This window comes from Diceros bicornis, chromosome 14 (assembly GCF_020826845.1).
Source record: "Diceros bicornis minor isolate mBicDic1 chromosome 14, mDicBic1.mat.cur, whole genome shotgun sequence".
In the NCBI taxonomy this organism is placed as follows: Eukaryota; Metazoa; Chordata; class Mammalia; order Perissodactyla; family Rhinocerotidae; genus Diceros; species Diceros bicornis.
In genome coordinates, this window is record NC_080753.1 from 31,720,165 (window position 1) to 31,741,724 (window position 21,560).

Genomic DNA, 21,560 nt, shown 5'->3' on the forward strand with positions numbered 1-21,560 from the left:
TGAAGGGTTAGGTAGCTGGGTGGGATACTCCAGGGTTCCCATAACAGGTAACACTTGAGAAAAGAAAAAAAACTTAGGAGGTTTGGGGAGAATTTTGAGGGGTATGTGAGCTCTGAGAGAATACAGCTCCTTGAGTCCCACAGAAGAAGGGAGAGGAGGAGCATAAGAGGAGAGAAGGAATATGATGAACTTGGCCAGAAAATAGTGCTAGGTCCCCAGCGTGTCCACTCTTCATCTCTCATAGATCGGCAACGTGCCTGCAACAGGACAGAAATGAGATCGATGGGTCCTAGGCGGCGCCCGTGCCATCATCTTGCTGTTTCCCTGTTCTACAACTTTTCAACCACGTTTGTGTCCATAATCTCCTCCCACTTTCCTTCCTCCTGTACTCTGTGTCTCCAGTCTAATGAATCTGTATCCTTACCTTCCCTTCTAGGATGTGACTCAGAAGGGCCCTTGGTGTCTGGAGGCACCACCTGAACGCAGGCCTTGGATAATGAAGACAGTGCCCACCACAATGCCCACAAGGCCCACAGCCAACCCCAGGGCGCAGACCACAGTCTCTGTCAGCTCTGACATAGGCGTTGGAATCTCAGGTTCTGTGAAAGCGAAGTTGTGGAAGTCAGAATACAGAGTGTTCCTGTGCATGTACGTGGGATGGGGTGGGGAGGGGTTGGTTCTGCAGAGACTTGGGGCGTGGGGCTTAGGAAGGAGAGTGACGTCTATTACTGGAAACTCTTGAAGTGTTAAGTTTAGGACCATGACAGTTAGGGGATAATAGGCAGGATATTCTGGTTTTGACAGAGAAAAGATTTCAAAAGGGGTGGAACTCATACCTACCCCAGTGTTTCAGAAGTGGCTCATCCAGGCCCCAGTGCTCCACCTTGCAGTCATAAATATCATCAGCAGAAGGGAGGAAGGTGAGGTAATTGATCTTGAAGAAGGAATGATCACTCTTGGGGAGGAAGCTGGTCTCAGATACACCTTCTGTGACTGAGTGCCCATTCCTCAACCACGTGACGTTGATCACGGGAGGAAAGATGTTGTCCACAAGACAGATGAGGGTGTTGGGCTCACTCAGCGTCACGGGAGACTTGGGAAGCACAGTCACCTCAGGAACCTCTATTGTGAGGAAACAGCAGTTGTATGAATTGCGAACAGCTCTGCCCTGAGGTTCCACATTGCATCCTGGAGGAGCCCTCCCATCAATATTTCCCCATCTGATAACGGAAGAGCTCTTGCTTCCCTTCTGCTTGGGAGCCTATACATTGCCTCTGCTAAATCCCTGTGCCTCTCTCTCTGTGGACCTGCTTGTTCAAGTCGGAGGTCTGTGGGACCTCTTCTTGAAAGATTCAAAGATTGTGCTATAGGAGTAAAGATCTTTGTATTACATGGAAATATGTAACTTGTATGGAGGGTGAGGATGAGGGCTCAGTAATTACCATGAGAAGATCTGGAGACTCCTTGAAAAGGAGAGAGTTTTATAGAGTAGCGAAGGGTATCTCTTCCTAGGGAAGAAGGGAGTGAGGCCTGGTATGAAGGGATAGATTCAATAAAGAGAGACAGAATGGTGAACACACACCGTTGGTAGCAGCAGTAGAGTTGGAGCGTTTAATCAGGATGTCCAAGTTGTATTTTGCTGTAGCAATGTTTCTCAGTGCACCCTGTGGATCAAAACTTGCAAATTTGCTAAACTCAGGCAGCCGCCAGACGGTTTCCTTCTTTTCCAGGTCCACGTAGAACTCCTCATCTCCATCAAATTCATGGGTGAATTGTCCAGAGGGACCGTAAGAATGGTAGATGTTTGTGCCGTAGGAGCCAATGTGGTCAGCTGATGAGTGAGGGTGAAGAGCAGGAAGGTGGAAAACAGTGGGAGAGAAAAGAACCTTATTAAACAAAGTGACAGAAGAAATTGACTTGCAAACATTGTGGGCTTCATCTTTGGCACAGTCTCTAGACAAAATTCCCAGCAGTGTCCTTCCCCCTTAGTGTTCATAGTTGTCCAGTTAGAATCTAGTTCATGAGGGGAGGATTTCTCAGGCCTTGTTTACTGTTATTCCCTGTGTTCCTAGCTCAGCACCTGACACATCATAGGCTTATGATAAAGATTGTAATGGAAAGAAAGAAGAAATGAATTAATTATCATGGTATTTAGCTTTCTGCCCCAGAGATTCAGTTTACTTCCCTCTGCTTCATAATTTTATCTCTCACTTAGTCCTTTCATCAGTTAATAACACATTCATTCTGGTTCCTCTCCCCTCAGGACTGGCACAGAGCAGAACATTTTCTACATAGAGATTTCTTCCTCATTTTTTTGGTTTACCAAGGAAAAGCACATAAAATCTTACTATTTTACTTATTTATTTATTTATTTTTGTGAGGAAGATCAGCACTGAGCTAACATCCATGCCAATCCTAATTCTTTTTGTGCTGAGGAAGACCGTCCCTGGGCTAACATCTGTGCCCATCTTCCTCCACTTTATATAGGATGATGTGACAGTACCGCCTGACAAGCGGTGCATCGGTCTGCGCCCAGGATCCGAATCTGGGCCACCAGCAGCAGAGCGCGTGCACTTAACCGCTACGCCACAGGGCCAGCCCCAAAATCTTACTATTTTAAAAGAGTTTCCTCTAACTGTTATAGGATATAATAAAGATTATGACAATGACAACGACATTACAAAATATACAAAAAATAAACAATGCTTCTAAGGTCTCTGTTTTAATAGTCGGTAGTGATCCTTAGAGGAAATACCTGAATCCTTCTGAAAGAAAAATGGAAGTTTTATTAGATTTTGGATTTCTATTATTCCTCACCTTTCTTTTTTTTTCTTGAAGGAGGTTACTAAACCTCTCCTTTTTCTGATTCTACACTTATATTCATCGAGGACTCAAGGTAAACTATGGCCCTTTCCCCCAAGGGACAGTGTCCTTCTCTGAGGATGCCAAAGCAGAATGGCAGCCAGTAGAGTATGACTCTACCCAAATGAGCCTAACTGGAGAATTTTGTCAAGATACGTATAATCCTTTTAGCATATCCTCTTTCCTTTCTTCCTCATTCACTGAGTATCAACAAGGAATCAGACATCATGGGGAGCAGGGTTAAAACACCAAGCAGGCCCAGTCTCTGCCCTTGAGGAGCCTATTGAGTAGTGGGAGAGTCAGGCGAGTAAAGGAGCCAATATAGTACACCGTGGTGAGTTCTGTGATGGAAGAATAGACACCCTTATATTCCAACGTCCTCTGCAACTACCTCATCTGCCAATGAAACCAAACGATAGTATCCTTGCATGTGCCTTGGTCTTTGCAGGGGTCTGTTTTTCTCCCTGAAATGAAATTAGCTTTTAAGATTTCCTGGACAAATCCAGTTCATTCTTGAAATTCCTGCTTAGTTACCAACTTTTTGGCTAATTTCTCTTACTAAACATGTTTTTTGACCACATTATGACCTCCAACCCTTCCATCCCAATATCCTGCTCTCTAAATTTGTCTATTCCTCACCAGGCTCACTCTCTTCCCTACCCAGCATAACCCCCTCAGTTGAACACTTAAAGGGCTCTCCAACAAAGCCTCCTTATCCTTACAATGAATCTTCTTGACTCCTTTTTCAAAGATGAATATATGCAATTATTCTTTTCATCTGGTACTTGTCTTGGGCTGCCAACTGTTTAAGGATGTCACACTGCTGGGCCAACTGGAACCAATTCGCTTTTATAGATTTAGCCTCAACTGGGTCCACTGCTCAGCAATGGTCTTTCTGCTTTCCTGCACCATATTTTTCAGTCACTAAACTGTGCACCCTCCAGGGGACAGACAGCATTTTTGAATCCCCAAAATTTAGCTTGCTGTGTGCTCAAAAACGGGTACTGAATGTCAATTGCTATTCTCAAGAATCACAGAGATATTGGGGAAGACTGGCAGACACAGAGGTAGCAGAGCCATATGATAGTCAGAATCAGTGGTGACCAGAGCTACATGATTAACTTGTAAGCCGTAAGCACTGCTGCTTTTGTGGGCCCCTTCTTCCATAAAAATATCAAAAATCGTGTTTTATGACTTTATTGGTATAAAGAAAAATATAATTCAGGCTGGATTAAAAATTAAAATATTTTATTCTACTCTCAAAGTTCATTTAATTTTAAAAGAAATTAAAACATGTTCATAGAACCCTGCAAGTATCCAGGCCCTCAGCACTGTGCCCACCATTCCTAATGGATAAGTCAAGCCTGAGCAGGGCACTGTGGTGTGACACTGAAGACAGGAAATTTGGAAGTGCTCTGGAGAAGCAGGTGAAATTTCCACTACCAAACAAAATTAGAATGGGAGCAGCTATGATTAATAAAGTTTGCTGAAAATTAAAGTAAATTTCATTTCACTCCCCCTTTTAAGTATTTGGCTTTTCTACTTTGGTTTTTACAAACCCACTCCTCATGTCTATAAAACAACAGGGAAAAGAGGGGCCAGCCCTGTGGCTTAGCGGTTAAGTGCGTGCGCTCCGCTACTGGCAGCCCGGGTTCAGATCCCGGGTGCGCACCGACGCACCGCTTCTCTGGCCATGCTGAGGGCGCGTCCTACGTACACCAACCAGAAGGACGCGCAACTATGACATACAACTATCTACTGGGACTTTGGGGGATAAAAGGAGGGGGATTGGCAATAGATGTTAGCTCAGAGCTGGTCTTCCTCAGCAAACAAAAAAAAACAGGAGGATTAGCACAGATGTTAGCTCAGGGCTGATCTTCCTTTATTTATTTATTTATTTATTTATTTATTTTATTATTTTATTTTATTTTATTGTTATTATTTTTTTATTGGTCTATAACATTGTAAAAATTTCAGGTGTACATCATTGTACTTTTATTTCTGCATGGACTACATCATGTTCACCACCAAAATACTAATTACAACCCATCACCACACACATGTACCAAATTATCCCTTTCACCCTCCTCCCTCCCCCCTTCCCCTCTGGTAACCACCAATCCAATCTCTGTCCCTATGTGTTTGTTTATTGTTGTTATTATCTACTACTTAATGAAGGAAATCATACGGTATTTGACCTTCTCCCTCTGACTTATTTCACTTTGCATTATACCCTCAATGTCCATCCATGTTGTCACAAATGGCTGGATTTCATCGTTTCTTATGGCTGAGTAGTATTCCATTGTGTATATATACCACATCTTCTTTATCCATTCGTCCCTTGATGGGCACTTAGGTTGCTTCCAAGTCTTGGCTATTGTGAATAACGCTGCAATGAACACAGGGGTGCATGTACCTTTACAAATTGGTGTTTTCAAGTTCTTTGGATAAATACCCAACAGTGGAATAGCTGGATCATATGGTAGTTCTATCCTTGATTTTTTGAGGAATCTCCACACTGTTTTCCATAGTGGCTGCACCAGTTTGCACTCCCACCAGCAGTGTATGAGAGTTCCCTTCTCTCCACATCCTCTCCAACACATATTGTTTCCTGTCTTGTTAATTATAGCCATTCTGACGGGCGTGAGGTGATATCTCATTGTGGTTTTAATTTGCATTTCCCTGATAGTTAGTGATTTTGAACATCTTTTCATGTGTCTGTTGGCCATCTGTATATCTTCTTTGGAGAAATGTCTGTTCAGGTCTTTTGCCCATTTTTTAATTGGGTTGTTAGTTTTTTTGTTGTTGAGATGCATGAGTTCTTTATATATTTTGCAGATGAAGCCCTTATCAGATGTATGGTTTGCAAATATCTTCTCCCAATTGTTAGGTTGTCTTTTCGTTTTGTTGATGGTTTCCTTTGCTGTGCAGAAGCTTTTTAGTTTGACGTAGTCCCATTTGTTTATTTTTTCTATTGTTTCTCTTGCCCGGTCAGATGTGGTGTTTGAAAAGATGTTGCTAAGACCGATGTGGAAGAGCGTACTGCCTATGTTTTCTTCTAGAAGTTTCATAGTTTCAGGTCTTACATTCAAGTTTTTAATCCATTTGGAGTTAATTTTTGTGCATGGTGTAAGGTAAGGGTCTACTTTCATTTTTTTGCATGTGGCTATCCAGTTTTCCCAACACCATTTGTTGAAGAGACTTTCTTTTCCCCATTGTATGTTCTTGGCTCCTTTGTCAAAGATTAGCTATCCATAGATGTGTGGGTTTATTTCTGGGCTTTCGATTCTATTCCATTGATCTGTGTGTCTGTTTTTTGTGCCAGTACCATGCTGTTTTGGTTACTATAGCTTTGTAGTATATTTTGAAATCAGGGAGTGTGATACCTCCAGCTTTGTTCTTTTTTCTCAGGATTCCTTTAGCTATTCGGGGTCTTTTGTTGTTCCATATAAATTTTAGGATTCTTTGTTCTATTTCTGTGAAAAATGTTGTTGGAACTTTGATAGGGATTGCATTGAATCTACAGATGGCTTTAGGAAGTATGGACATCTTAACTATGTTAATTCTTCCAATCCAAGAGCATGGAATATCTTTCCATTTCTTTGTGCCTTCTTCAATTTCTTTCAGAAATGTCTTATAGTTTTTGGTGTACAGATCTTTCACCTCTTTGGTTAAGTTTATTCCTAGGTATTTTATTCTTTTTGTTGCAATTGTAAATGGGATGGTATTCTTAATTTCTCTTTCTGCTACTTCGTTGTTAGTGTACAGAAATGCAACTGATTTTTGTATGTTGATTTTGTATCCTGCAACTTTACCATATTCGTTTATTACTTCTAAAAGTTTTCTGGTGGATTCTTTAGGGTTTTCTATATATAAAATCATGTCATCTGCAAATAGTGACAGTTTCACTTCTTCCTTTCCAATTTGGATCCCTTTTATTTCTTTCTCTTGCCTGATTGCTCTGGCTAGGACTTCCAATACTATGTTAAATAGGAGTGGTGAGAGTGGGCATCCTTGTCTGATTCCTGTTCTTAGAGGGATAGCTTTCAGTTTTTCACCATTGAGGATGATATTAGCTGTGGGTTTCTCATATATGGTCTTTATTATGTTGAGGTACTTTCCTTCTATACCCATTTTATTCAGAGTTTTTATCATAAATGGATGCTGTATCTTGTCAAATGCTTTCTCTGCATCTATTGAGATGATCATGTGATTTTTGTTCTTTATTTTATTAATGTGGTGTATTACGTTGATTGATTTGCGAATGTTAAACCATCCCTGCATACCTAGAATAAATCCCACTTGATCATGGTGTATAATCTTTTTAATGTATTGTTGTATGGGATTTGCTAGTATTTTGTTGAGGATTTTCGCATCGATGTTCATCAGTGATATTGGCCTGTAATTTTCTTTTTTTGTGTTGTCCTTGTCTGGTTTTGGTATCAGGGTAATGTCAGCATCGTAGAATGAGTTAGGGAGCTTCCCCCCCTCCTCAATTTTTTGGAAGAGTTTGAGAAGGATAGGTATTAAGTCTTCTTTGAACGTTTGGTAGAATTCACCAGGGAAGCCGTCTGGTCCTGGAATTTTATTTTTGGGGAGGTTTTTGATTACTGTTTCGATCTCCTTACTGGTGATTGGTTTATTCAAATTCTCTACTTCTTCTTGATCCAGTTTTGGAAGGTTGTATGATTCTAAGAATTTATCCATTTCTTCCAGATTGTCGAATTGGTTGGCATATAGCTTTTCATAGTATTCTCTTATAATCTTTTGTATTTCTGAGGTGTCTGTTGTAACCTCTCCTCTTTCATTTCTGATTTTACTTATTTGTGCCTTCTCTCTTTTTTTCTTGGTGAGTCTAGCTAAAGGTTTGTCAATTTTGTTGATCTTTTCAAAGAACCAGCTCTTGGTTTTATTAATTTTTTCTATTGTTTTTTTGGTGTCTATTTCATTTATTTCTGTTCTGATTTTTATGATTTCCCTTCTTCTACTGATTTTGGGCTTTGTTTGTTCTTCTTTTTCCAGTTCCTTTAGGTGCATTGTTAGATTGTTTATTTGAGATTTTTCTTGTTTGTTGAGATAGGCCCGTATTGCTATAAACTTCCCTCTTAGAACCGCTTTTGCTGTATCCCATAAATTCTGGCATGTCGTATTTTCATTTTCATTTGTCTCCAGGTATTTTTCGATTTCTTCTTTGATTTCTTCGTTAACCCAGTCGTTGTTCAGTAGCATTTTGTTTAATCTCCATGTATTTGTGGCTTTTCTGATTTTCTTCCTATAGTTGATTTCTAGTTTCATACCATTGTGGTCAGAAAAGATGCTTGGTATTATTTCAATCTTCTTAAATTTATGGAGACTTGTTTTGTGGCCTAATATGTGATCAATCCTGGAGAATGTCCCATGTGCATTTGAAAAGAACGTGTATTCTTCGGTTTTTGGATGGAATGCTCTGTATATATCTACTAGGTCCATCTGTTCTAGTGTGTCGTTTAAGGCCAATGTTTCCTTATTGATCTTCTGTTTGGATGATCTATCCGTTGGTGTAAGTGGAGTGTTCAAGTCCCCTACTATTATTGTGTTACTGTCTATTTCTGTTTTTATGTCTGTTAATAATTGCTTTATATATTTAGGTGCACCTACATTGGGTGCGTAGATATTTACAAGTGTTATATCCTCTTGTTGGATTGTTCCCTTGATCATTATGTAATGCCCTTCTTAGTCTCTTTTTACAGTTTTTGTTTTAAGGTCTATTTTGTCTGATATGAGTAGTGCTTCCCCAGCTTTCTTTTCATTGCCATTTGCGTGGAGTATCTTTTTCCATCCCTTCACTTTCAGTTTGTGAGTGTCTTTAGGTCTGAAGCGTGTCTCTTGTATGCAGCATATATATGGGTCTTGTTTTTTTATCCAGTCAGCCACCCTATGCCTTTTAATTGGAGCATTTAGTCCATTGACGTTTAAAGCAGCTATTGATAAGTATGTACTTACTGCCATTTTTTAACTTTTTTTTTTTCTCAGTGTTTTAGTAGTCCTTCTCTGTTCCTTACTTCTTCTATACAGAATTGATGGTCACTTTAGTTTGACCTCTGTCTGAAAGCTGTACTCTTTAACTCCCCTCCTCCCTCCTTTTATGTTTTTGATATCATATCTAACCTCTTTTTTGTGCATTTGTATCCATTACGTTCTAATCATGGAAATAGATAATTTTTCCTATTTGTTGTTTTCTCTTTTCCCCTTAAATCAGTCCCTTTAACATTTCTTGTAGCACTGGTTTCTTGGTGACAAACTCCTTTAATTTTTGCTTATCTGGGAAAATTTTGATCTCTCCTTCCATTTTGAATGATAACCTTGCTGGGTAGAGTATTCTTGGGTGTAAGTTTTTTCCTTTTAGCACTTTAAATATATCGTGCCATTCTCTTCTAGCCTGTAAGGTTTCTGCTGAGAAGTCAGCTGATAGCCTTATGGGGTTTCCTTTGTATGTAACTTGACATTCTCTTGCGGCTTTTAGGATTCTCTCTTTATCTTTAATTTTGGACATTTTGATTATGATGTGTCTTGGTGTGGGCCTTTTTGGGTTTATCTTGTTTGGGGCTCTCTGTGCTTCCTGTACCTGGATGTCTGTTTCCTTCCTTAGGTTAGGGAAGTTTTCATCTATTATTTCTTGAAATAGATTCTCTGCCCCCTTGTCTTGCTCTTCTCCTTCTGGGACACCTATAACATGGATGTTAGTGCGCTTGATGTTGTCCCAGAGGTCCCTTAGACTGTCCTCACTCTTTTTAATTCTTTTCTCTTTTACCTGTTCAGCTTGGGTAATTTCTTCTAGTCTTTCTTCCAGCTTACCGATCCGTTCTTCTGTATCCTCTACTCTGCTTTTGAGTCCCTCTAATGAATTTTTCATTTCCAGTATTGTATTCTTCATTTCTGATTGGTTCTTTATTATATCTTCCATTTCTTTGTTGACATTCTCACTGAGTTCATCTATTCTTCTCCCCAGATCAGTGAGCATCCTTAACACTCTTAGTTTGAAGTCTCTGTGGGGTAGGTTGCTCATTTCTGTTTCACTTAGTTCCTTTTCTGGGCTTTTGTCCTGTTCCCTTACTTGGAATGTATTCTTTTGCCTCCTCATTTTGCCTCTTTCCCTGTGCTTGTGTCTGCGTATTAGGTAGGTCAGCTATGTCTCCTGCTCTTGGATAGGTGACCTTATGTAAGTGATGCCTTAGGAGACTTCCAGTGTGATTCCCTCAGTTCTCAACGTTCCAGGTGTGACCCCTGTGTGGGCTACATGTGTCCTTCTGTTGTGGCTTGTTTGCTCTCCCTGTAGGTGCCCAGGGAGTCCGAGTTATGCTCCTGGCCAGCTGTTGTAATGCTCAGCTTCTTGTAGTTGTTGTGGGCCCTTCAGTCTCTTTATCAGGTGTGGGGAGCCCCAGCACAGTTGGCTGTAAGTTCTAATAGCACATTTGTGTTGCAGTATTTCTTTTAAGTGAGTGGGCCCCCAGCGTGGCAGGTTGTTAGACTCAGGGCCTTACAATTGCTGTAAGCCTCTAGCCTATTAGGTCTCTTGTCAGCTCTCTGAGGATTGCAGCTGGGTGGGGCTGGCCTCAGGCACAGGAGCACCTAATCGTTTTAGGCTTTGGAAGGTGGGGCACCCTCCTATGTGGGTCTTTGAGAAGCACAAGTCTTCTGCAGCTGACAAGCCCTGTTGCTCACAGGTCCACACACACGGTCAACACAGTCCTGCCCCGTGTGAGTGCCCTGACCTCCCCAAGCGGACCCAGTCTCTCCACGGCGGGAGCCCCACACACTCCGCCACTGCCCCACACTCTCCACCAGCTCCTTGTGCACACCCTGCCCCGCTCAAGTCGGCTCAGTTGCCAGGCTGCAGAGAATCCAGTCATCAATCTATGCAGGCCCACACGTTGCCTGAGGGCTTGTTGTTGGGTGGGGCCAGTCTCTAGGGAGGGCTGCCTGCCCTGGCTGAGCTGGATTAAATCCGTGCTCTAGTGGGTGGAGCAGACCCTGGGCTAGCAGGCCTCAGGGAGAACTCCAATGGTCTCTGTGTCAGCACGCTCACACCAGGCCACGACAATGGCCGCCACCAATGTCCCAGTCCCTGGAGAGGTCTCACCCCTCACCGAGATGCACTTAGGGCCTATTAGGTGAGTCTCTTGTCACCAAAGCACTGTGCACCTTTCTTTCTGGTGATTTTAGGATGCTTTCTGGAACAGGTGAGTTTGTGCGTGGGCCCTTTAAGAGCCAGTTTTAGTTTCTTTGTGAACCGGGTTTTCTGGGGGTGCTCCCCAATGCTTTAGTAGCAGGCAAAGTCAGATATTATGCTGCTGGTCTCGATTGTGCTGGGTCCACAAAATGCCCACAGCGGGGGCGCTCCCCGGCTCAGGACCCCGCGCCTCCAGGGAGGCTGTGTACCTGTGAGCTGCTCCTGGCGGCCGAGAAGGTGGCGGCTTGTGAAGGCGGCGTTTTTTCCTCTCCAGAAGGGAGTCTCTGCCTGTTGTACCTCAGTTAGGATTGTCCGTTGTTGCAGGAGTTCCTCTTATCCAGTTTTCAGTTCTGTCTCAGGGGTAATTTTTCCACGAGTAGTTGTAAATTGGCTGTGTTCACGGGAGGAGGTGAGTTCAGAGTCTGCCTACGCCGCCATCTTGACCACTTTCCTCCTAAAACTCTGTTTAAAATAATAGAAGTTTCTTATAAATTATCCTTGCTGAAGAATTTCTCTATAACTATTCCATTATTTAAAAAAAAAAAATCCATAGCCATATCTGGTTAGGGACGGTCCTGCACCTGAGAGATGGCAGAGTTTGAGAAGGGTTAAGGTGAATGCTGAACAGAAAGGATAAGGAGGCAGGGGTATGCATTTACAACCCATTTGGTCTCTTCCCCTGTCTGTGCACTTGAGAAAGACATGCATTAATTCTTACCTTCGAGATGTGGGAATATAAGTCATTCTGTTGGAGCTGTCTAGACTGCTAGTCCTCTTTCTCACTTGTCCTCTTCATCTTTGGAAAGATATTTTTTCAGATGCCTAAGGACCTTCTTTAATGCAAAGCAGGTGGAATTGAATGTACTCATGGTGCAGGAAAAAACATTTTCTACTGAGTGAAGGGCAGCTTCTTCTCTGGAATTCCATTTTTGTGAAGTTCTTCCTGGGGTCTATGAGACTGAATATAAGAAAAATAATTCTCTACAATTCCAGAACCAAGGTAAGATTTAAAGGAGCTCAAAATAATAGCAGAGCCCCTCTCAGCAGAAAGGATATTTATGTCTAGTATCTGCTGTGAGGGGAAAGGTTTGTGATTAGACACAGAGACCAGACTAAGGATATTTGGGTAGAGGAAGATGAGTGTAGGGGAAGAAGACAATTCCTCTACCCTCTATGTCCTCCTGGCTGGTCTAAAAATTAAACTGACGTCAGACAGGATAATAGGAGAAAATCAAACTGTGAGGGATCAGAATTGGCCACCCCTAAATGTGTTAATCTTTGCCTTGGTTATTTTTAAGGACAAAAGACTCTGAAAGAAACTTTGACCTTCCCCCTAAATGCATAAAAGAATTTAAGATAGAAGTCCTGTTCTAGGAAGGAGCTAATAATAATGTAACACAGGTGTGATAAAAAGGCACCAGCAACCCCATTTTCATCAAAGTTCTGTCTCTCAGGTCACATTGTCTACAGACGGCCCAACAAAAACTTGTTTAACAAATATTTGTACTTCTATCTCCATGTAAATTGCCTTCCTTCCCTTTGAAGTCCCAAACCAGTACGCTCCAGCTCCACATCCTACTTTGTCTTTAGCTGAAGATGATATTTAAGGTGGCAGCTTCAGCCATTCTGGTGAATTACTCTGTTTTCTTGGGTTTCTCCCATGTATACATGTTATTAAACTTTGTTTTATTTTCTCTTCTTATTCTGTCTCATGTCAATTTAATTCTTAGACCAGTCAGAAGGACCTAGAGGGTATAGGAATTGTCTTCCTCCCCTAAAAAACAAAGTTTTATAACATGTATACATGGGAGAAACCCAGGAAAACTGAATAACTCACCAGAATGGCTGAAGCTTCCACCTTAAATATCATCTTCAGCCAAAGACAAAGGTGGATATTGGGGGTGCTGATTTGGGATTTCAAAGGGGAAGAAGGCAATTTACATGGATATGGAAATGGTAATGTTTGTTAAACAAGTGTTTGCTGGGCCCTCAATAGACAATGAGATTTTACATTACATTACAGTTAACTTATGGTACTGGCTCCTTCCTGGAACAGGGCCTTTTATCTTAAATTCTTTTAGGCAGTTAGGGGGAAGGTCACTGTATCTCTCAGAGTCTCTTGTTCTTAAAAATAATCAAGGCAAAGAGACACATTTTGGGGTGGCGAATTCTGATCCTCCACATGAGACAGCCAGCTGCTTCATACTAATTTCTTATTCTCTGTCATTCAGTTTACTGTTTTATTCATTTTGTAGCTTTTGAGTTGGAAATTCAGTTATTGATATAAGTATGTAAGACTATTACAAATTTTATACTAAACATTGCTTTAGTTAAATACCACAGTCTATATGTCATGTTTTCATTTCGTTTCCTGTAGAAATCAAAAATGTTTATTTTCTGTTTTGCCTCTGAATTGAGAATTACTTTTCAGAAGCTCTGAAATTTCTAGGCAGCAGAGTGTTTAGGGCTTTTCATTTGTTTATTATTTTCTAATTTCTACTTTGTACACAGAGAATACTGTTTGTATTATTTCTACTATATGGAATTGATAGTGGTTTCCTTTGTGACCTAATATACGGACAGTTTTCACAGATATATCATGAGCACTTGGAGAGAAGATGTTTTCTCTATTACAAGTAGACTGAGTTGAAAATATATGTATAAACTCCACATTATTGATTATGCTTTTTCAATTTTCTAAGTCCTTACTATTGTTTCTACTTTATTGTCTTTGACTGACTGAGGTGTGTAACAATCTTCTCTTATGAAAATTAAATCTTCTCTTATTTTGTCTTTAAGCTGCTGTTGTACTATTTGATGCATAGAAATTAATAAATGTTATTTGTTCTTTGTGAATTATGGCCTTTAAGCATCACAAAATGTCCATTTAATTTTATTTAATATGTTCTGTTTTGAATGCTGTGACCATAACCCCTAATTTCTTTTTATTTGTACTTGCCTGATATATTATTGTACATTATGTTATTTTTAAAAATCAACTTTACTGAGATATAAATTACATACAGCCAAAGCTATACATTTTAAGTACACAGTTCAACAGTGTTTGACAAATATGGACACCTGCATAAACACCTTCGTGATCAAGATATAGAATATTTCTGTCTCCCTGGAAAGTTACCTCTGCCCTTTTGGGGTTCAATCTCCCTCTACCTCCAACACAAATAACCTATGATCTGATTTATATCACTAAAGATTAGTTTTGCTTGATATAAATATGGTTCTATAGTATGTATCTTCTTGTGTCTGACATTTTATTGAGGTAAAATTGACATATAACATTATATTAGTTTCAGGTATGCAACATAATGTTTTGATATTTGTATATATTGCAAAATGATCACCATAAGAAGTCTAGTTAACATCTTTCACCACGCATAGTTACAAATTTTTTTCTTGCGATGAGAACTTTTAAGTTTTACTCTTAGTAGCTTGAACAACACAGTATTATTAACTATGGTCACCATGCTGTACATTACATTCCAAAACTTATTTATTTTTTACCTGGATGTAGTATAAGCACCTGACAGTTTATTTTCATATTGTAATGCAAGTTCCTGACATTAAGCTTTGGATTGCCGGGGCATTCACTTCAAAGACAGCGATCTCAAATAAACCCATTGACAGCTACATGACTAAAGAGCCAGACCACTCAACCCCTGAAGTTTCCTTTGTTTTAGAGATCTCTGGTTGACTCAGACACTGACATTTTGACTTGTTTTCCCTTCCTGCACTTTGAGTCCCACTCTTATGTTTTAAATTTACCAATAAAGAGTGAACTTGTGAAACTCTAGGGCCCCCACCCTTGACCCAAATAAAAGCAGAGCCCCAGGCCTGTGCTATCTCTCTCTCTCTCTCTTTCTGTGACCTCATTGTGTGGTTCCAGACATGCCCTGTACACTCCAGGACCTGTGAGTAATACACCTTTTTTTCAGTTTCCTGATGGTTATTGCCGAGAGTGTCTTGCAATCATAACAAGAACCACAGGGTTAGTCCAACCACAACACTGGTTCTGAAAGGAGAAATGTCTGTGGAAGCTCACCACAGGCCCAAGTGAGTGCCCCCAGACATTTCTAGCCTATAGCATCTCTATCCATAGGATGACACCAGCACAAAACACTGGAAGTTTGTACCTTTTGACCACCTTCACCCATTTTCCCCAACCCAAAACCCACCTCTGGCAACCACCATTCTGTTCTCTGTATCTATGAGTTTCTTTTTTTTTAATTCCACATAGAAGTGAGATGATATAGTATTTGTCTTTCTCTGTCTGACTTATTTCAGTGAGCATAACGCCCTCAAGTTCCATCCATGATGTCACAAATGGCAAGATTTCCTTCTTTTTGTGTCTGAACAATATTCCATTGTATATACATGCCACATTGTCTTTACCCATTCATCCATGGATGGACATGTACATCGCTTCCACATCTTGGCTATTTTAAATAATGCTGCAATGCACATGGGGTTGCAGAAACCTTTTCGAGTTAGTGTTTTGTTTTCTTTGGATAAATACTCAGGAGGGGAATTGCTGGATCATATGGTAGTTTTATTTTAATTTTTGAGGAAACTCCGTACTGTTTTCCATAGTGGCTGTATCAGTTTACATTTCCTCCAACAATGCACTATGGAGAAAGTGTTCCCTTTTCTGTGTATCCTTGCTAACACTTGTTATTTCTTGTCTTTTTGATATAGCCATTCGAACAGGTGTGAGGTGATAGCTCATTATGCTTTTGATTTGCATTTCCCTGATGATTGGTGATGCTGAGCACCTTTTCATATACCTGCTGGCCAACTGTATGTCTTCTTTGGAAAAATGTCTATTCAGATCCTCTGCCCATTTTTTTAATCAAATTGTTTTTTTGCTGTTGAGTTGTATGAGTTATTTATATATTTTAGATAATAACCTTTTATCAGATATGTGAGTTGAAAATATTTTTTACCATTCAATAGGTTGCCTTTTCATTTTGCTGATAGTTTCCTTAGCTGTGCAGAAGCTTTATAGTATGATGTAGTCTCACTTGTTTATTTTTGCTTTTGTTGCCTTTGCTTTTGGTGTCAAACCCAAAAAATCATTAACAAGACCAATGTCAAGAAGCTTATAGCCCATGTTTTCTTCTAGGACTTTCATGTTTTCAGGTGTCACATTCAAGTCTTTAATCAATTTTGAGTTAATTTTTGTGTATGGTGTAAGATAAGGGTCCAGTTTCAGTTTTTTGCATGTGGCTGCCCAATTTTCCCAACACCATTTATTGAAGAGACTATTCTTTGCCCATTGTATATTCTTGGATCCTTTGTTGTAAATCAATCGACCATGTAAGCATGTGTTTATTTCTGGGCTCTCTATTCTGTTCTATTGATCTATGTGTCTGTTTTGATCCCAATACCATACTTTTTTGATTGCTATAGCTTTGGAATATAGCTTGAAATCAGGAAGTGTGATGCCTCCAGTTTTGTTCTTCTTTCTCAGGATTGCTTTAGTTATTTGAGGTCTTATGTGTTGCCATATAAATTTTAGGTTTGTTTGTTCTATTTCTGTGAAAAATGGCCTTGGAATTTTGATAGGGATTGCATTGAATCTGTAGATTGCTTTGAGTAGTATGGACATTATAACAATATGAATTCTTCCAATCCATTAACATGGAATATCTTTCCATTTATGTGTCTTCTTCAATTTCTTTTACCAGTATCTTATAGTTTTCAGAATACAGGTCTTTTACCTCCTTGGTTAAATTATTCTTAGGTTTTTAATTTTTTTTTGGTGCAATTGTAAATGAGATTGTTTTCTTAATTTCTTTTTTCGATAGTGTATTATTAGTATATAAAAATACAACAGATTTTTGTGCATTGATTTTGTATCACAACTTTACTGAATTTGTTTATTAGTTTTAACAGCTTTTTGGTGGTGGTGTTTAGGGTTTTCTGTATATAATATCAGGTCATCTGCAAACAGTGACAGTTTTATTTCTTTCTTTCCAATTTGAATGCCTTTTATTTCTTTTTCTTGCCTAATTGCTCTGGCTAGACTTCCAATAATATGTTGAATAAAGCAGTGAGAGTGGGCATCCTTGTCTTGTTCCTGATCTTAGAGGAAACACTTTTACTTTTTCACTATTGACTATGATGTTAGCTGTGGGCTTGTCATACGTAGTCTTTATTATGTTGAGGTAAGTTCCCTCTATACCCACTTTGTTAAGAGTTTTATCACAAATGAAGTTGCCTTTGTCAAATGTTTTTTCTGTATCTATTGAGATGTTCATATGATTTTTATCCTTCATTTTGTTAATGTGTTCTATCACATTAATTGATTTGCTGATGTTGAACCACCTTTGTATCCAGAAAATAAATACCAATTGATCATGTGTATGATCCTTTTAAGGTATTGTTTAATTGGGTGTGGTAATATTTTGTTGAGGATTTTTGCATCTATGCTCATCAGGGATATTGGCCCATAATTTTCTTGTGGCATCTTTGCCTGGTTTTGGTATGAGGGTAATGCTGGCCTCGTAAAGATAGTTTCAAAGTTTTCTTTCCTCTTTCATTTTTTGAAAGAGTTTGAGAAGGATTGGTATTAATTCTTCTGTAAATGTTTTGTAGATTTCACTGGTGAGGCCATCTAGTCCTGGACTTTTGTTCGTTGTGAATTTTTTTTTTTCCTGAGGAAGATTAGCCCTGAGCTAACATCTGTTGCCAGTCTTCCTCTATTTTTTACCTAGGTCACCATGACAGCATGGCTGATGAATGGTGTAGGTGTGCACCCAGGATACAAACTAGCAAATCTGGGCCACCAAAGCAGAATACGCAGAACTTTAACCACTATGGGGCCGACCCCTATTTGCTGTGAATTTTTTGATTACTGATTCAATCACTTTACTAGTAATCAGTCTGTTCAGATTTTCTGTTTCTTCCTGATTTGGTTTTGGTAGATTTTATGTTTTTAGGAATTGCTCTATTTCTTCTAGGTTGTCCAATTTGTTGGTGTATAATTGTTTGTAGTAGTATCTTATGATCCTTTGTATTTCTCTGGTATCAGTGTAATGTCTCCTCTTTAATTTCTTATTTTATTTGTTTGAGCCCTCTCCCTTTTTTTATTGATGAGTCTAGCAGAAGTTTGTCAATTTTGTTTATCTTTTCAAAGAACCAGTTCTTAGTTTCGTTGATGTTTTCTATTATCTTTTTAGTCTCTATTTCATTGATTTCCAGTCTCATCTTTGTTATTTCCTACCTTTTACTAACATTGGCTTTTGTTTGTTCTCATTTTTCAAGTTCTTTCAGGTGTCAAGTTAGGTTGTTTATACGCAACTTTTCTTGTTACTTGAGGTAGGCATTTATTGCAATGAACTTTCCTCTTAGAACTGCTTTTGCTGCATCCCATAAATTTTGGTATGTTATATTTCCATTTTTATTTGTCTCAAAGTATTGTTTTAAATTTCTCTTTTGGTTTCTTCTTTGACCCATTGGTTGTTCAGTAGCATGTTGTTTAATCTCCACATATTTCTGAGTTTTCCATTTTCTTCCTGTAACTGATTTCTAGTTTCATATTGTGGTTGGAAAAGATGCTTGATATGATTTCAATCCTCTTAAATTTATTAAGACTTGTTTTGTGGCCTCAGATATGTTCTATCCTGAAGAATGTTCTACATGCACACGAGAAGATGTGTGTTCTCTTCCTTTTGGATGGAACGTTCTGTATATGTCTGTTAAGTCTACCTGATCTAACCTGTCATGTAAGGCCAATATTTCTGTATGATTTTCTGTCTGTATGATCTATCCATTGATGAAAGTCGGGTGTTAAAGTCCCCTACTATTATGGTATTGGTCTCTATTTCTCCCTTTAAGTCTGTTAATATTTGCTTTGTATATTTAGATGCTCCTATTTTGGGTGCACAAATATTTATAAATGTTATATCCTCTTGTTGGATTGAATTCTTTATCATTATACAGTCATGCATCACTTAAGAATGGGGATACATTCTGAGAAATGCATTGCTAGGCAATTTTGTCATTGTGCTAACATCATAAAGTGTACTTACACAAACCTAGATGATATAGCCTACTACACACCTAGGTTACAAGGTATACCCTATTGCTCCTAGCCTACAAACCTATCCAGCATGTTACTATACTGAATAATGTAGGCCATTGCAACACAATGGAAAGTATTTGTGTATCTAAACATATCTAAGTATAGAAGAGGTACATTAAAAATATTGTATAAAAGATAAAAAATGGTACCCGTTATATAGGGCATTTACCATAAATGGAGCTTGCAGGACTGGAAGTTGCTCTGGACGAGTTAGTGAATGAGTGGTGAGTCAATGTGAAGGTCTAGGACATTACTGAACACTACTTTAGATTTTATAAATATGGTACACTAAATTTATTTTAAAAAGTTTATTTCTTCAATAGTAAATTAACTTTAGCTTACTGTAACTTTTTTACTTTATAAACGTTTTAATTTTTTTTAACTTTTTGACTGTAATAGCAGCTTAAAACACAAACACATAGTACAGCTGTATAAAAATATTTTCTTTCTTTATATGCTTATTCTATAAGCTTTTCTCTATTTTTAATTTTATTTATTAATTTTATTTACTTTTTCAACTTTTTTTTGGTAAAACCTAAAACACAAACCACACATTAGTCTAGGCCTACCCAGTGTTAGGATCATTAATATCACTGTCTTTCTTCTCCATATCTTGTCCCACTTGAAGGTCTTCAGGGACACTAACATGCGTGGAGCTGTCATCTCTTTGATAATGCCTTCTACTGAAATACTTCCTGAAGGACCTTCCTGAGGCTCTTCTTGAGGAGATGTCACTCTTTTCAGAAATACGTCCATGGTGGTTTGCTTGGTTTGTTTCTTTTTTTCACCATATATTTGCTGGTAAGCTGAAAATGCACCATGAACATTCCTCTCTTTATTTATTCATTTTTTTTGGTGAGGAAGATCAGCCTTGAGCTAACATCCATACCAATCTTCCTCTTTTTGCTGAGGAAGACCAGCCCTGAGCTAACATCTATTGCCAATCCTCCTCTCCTTTTTCCTTTTTCTACCCAAAGCCCCAGTTGATAGTTGCATGTTGTAGTTGCACATCCTGCTAGCTGCTGTATGTGGGACGCTGCCCCAGTATGACATTCCTCTCTATTAATGAAAACCTGTGATGTACAACAACTATGATGTCACTAGACAATAGTTTTTCAGCTCTAGTATAATGTTATGGGACATCCGTTGTATATATGGTCCATTGTTGATCAAAACATCATTATGCAGCAGATAACTCTATACTGACCTTCTTTGTCTCTTATTATAGTCTCTTTCTTATAGTCTACTGTATCTAAGTATAAGATAACCCAGTTTTCTTTTGGTTTCTATTTGCATAGAATATCATTTTCCATCTTTTCACTTTTAGTGTTTGTACCTTTGCATCAGAAATGGGTCTCTTGTAGGGAGCATATTGATGGGTCTTGATATTTTATCCATTCAGCCACTCTATGTCTTTTGATTGGAGGATATAGTCCATTTACATTTAAAGTAGTTATTGATAAGATATACTTACTGCTATTTTGTTAATGTTTTCTGGCAGTTTTGTAGTTCCTCTATTCCTTTCTTCCTCTCTTGCTCTCTTCCTCCCTCCTGACATAGGGAATTGGACAATGTTCCCTATTTTCATGCCTTATATTTACTATATAATATAATATAATATAATATAATATAATATAATATAATACAATATAATATACATATATATTTACAGTATAGGAGTAGCTCATGAGAGATCAAGACAAGAGATATATGTTGTAAATTATTTACTTATTATATTTTATTTTTTTGCAGGGAAACATTCTCCCTGAACTAACATCTGTTTCTAATCTTCCCTCTTTTTTTTTTGTTCCCCAAAGCCCCAGTACATGGTTGTATATGCTAATTGTAAGTCATTCTAGCTCTTCTATGGGAGCTGCCGCCACAGTGTGGCAACTGACAGACAGGTGGTGTGGTTCCACGACCAGGAAGTGAACTTGGGCTGCAGAAGCAGTAAGCGCCAAACTTTAACCACTATGCAATCAGGCCTGGCTCTGTATATTTTTTACGTATAGTAGAAAATAATATTTACTATTATATTAGAGATCCTAGCCAGTACAATAAGTCATGAAAAAGATGTAACGCAATTATTGGAAATAAATAGATACATACATAACATGGCATACAAAGGTGACATTAAAAAGTCTAGAAAGTATTAGAATTAATAAGGGAAATTTTCAATTTGCTGGATACAGAATCAATAGATAATAATAAATTATAAATCTACATACCTGTAAAAAGTATATAGCAAATACCATGTAAATATGATTTGTATTATATTACAATTTGTAATAATATATTACAATATATTATTATATTGTATTATAGCTTTGAGAAGCATTAAATACCTAGACATAAATCTGACCAAAGATGTGACCTCTACATTGA

The 21,560-nt window shown here is 38.6% G+C and overlaps 1 protein-coding gene across 1 annotated transcript in view; it reads right to left on the minus strand.

Moving 5' to 3' along the window:
• Window positions 1-434: 434 nt before the first annotated feature.
• Window positions 435-21,560, minus strand: part of LOC131413290 (HLA class II histocompatibility antigen, DQ alpha 2 chain-like) — a 31,427-nt gene continuing 10,301 nt past the window's right edge. Inside the window, exons 2-4 of the mRNA XM_058553869.1 lie at window positions 1,583-1,953; window positions 841-1,122; window positions 435-599 (exon numbers count right to left, since the gene is read on the minus strand). Coding sequence (XP_058409852.1) covers window positions 445-599; window positions 841-1,122; window positions 1,583-1,953 — 808 coding nt within the window. The 3' untranslated portion in view covers window positions 435-444. The remainder of the gene's footprint in view (window positions 600-840; window positions 1,123-1,582; window positions 1,954-21,560) is intronic.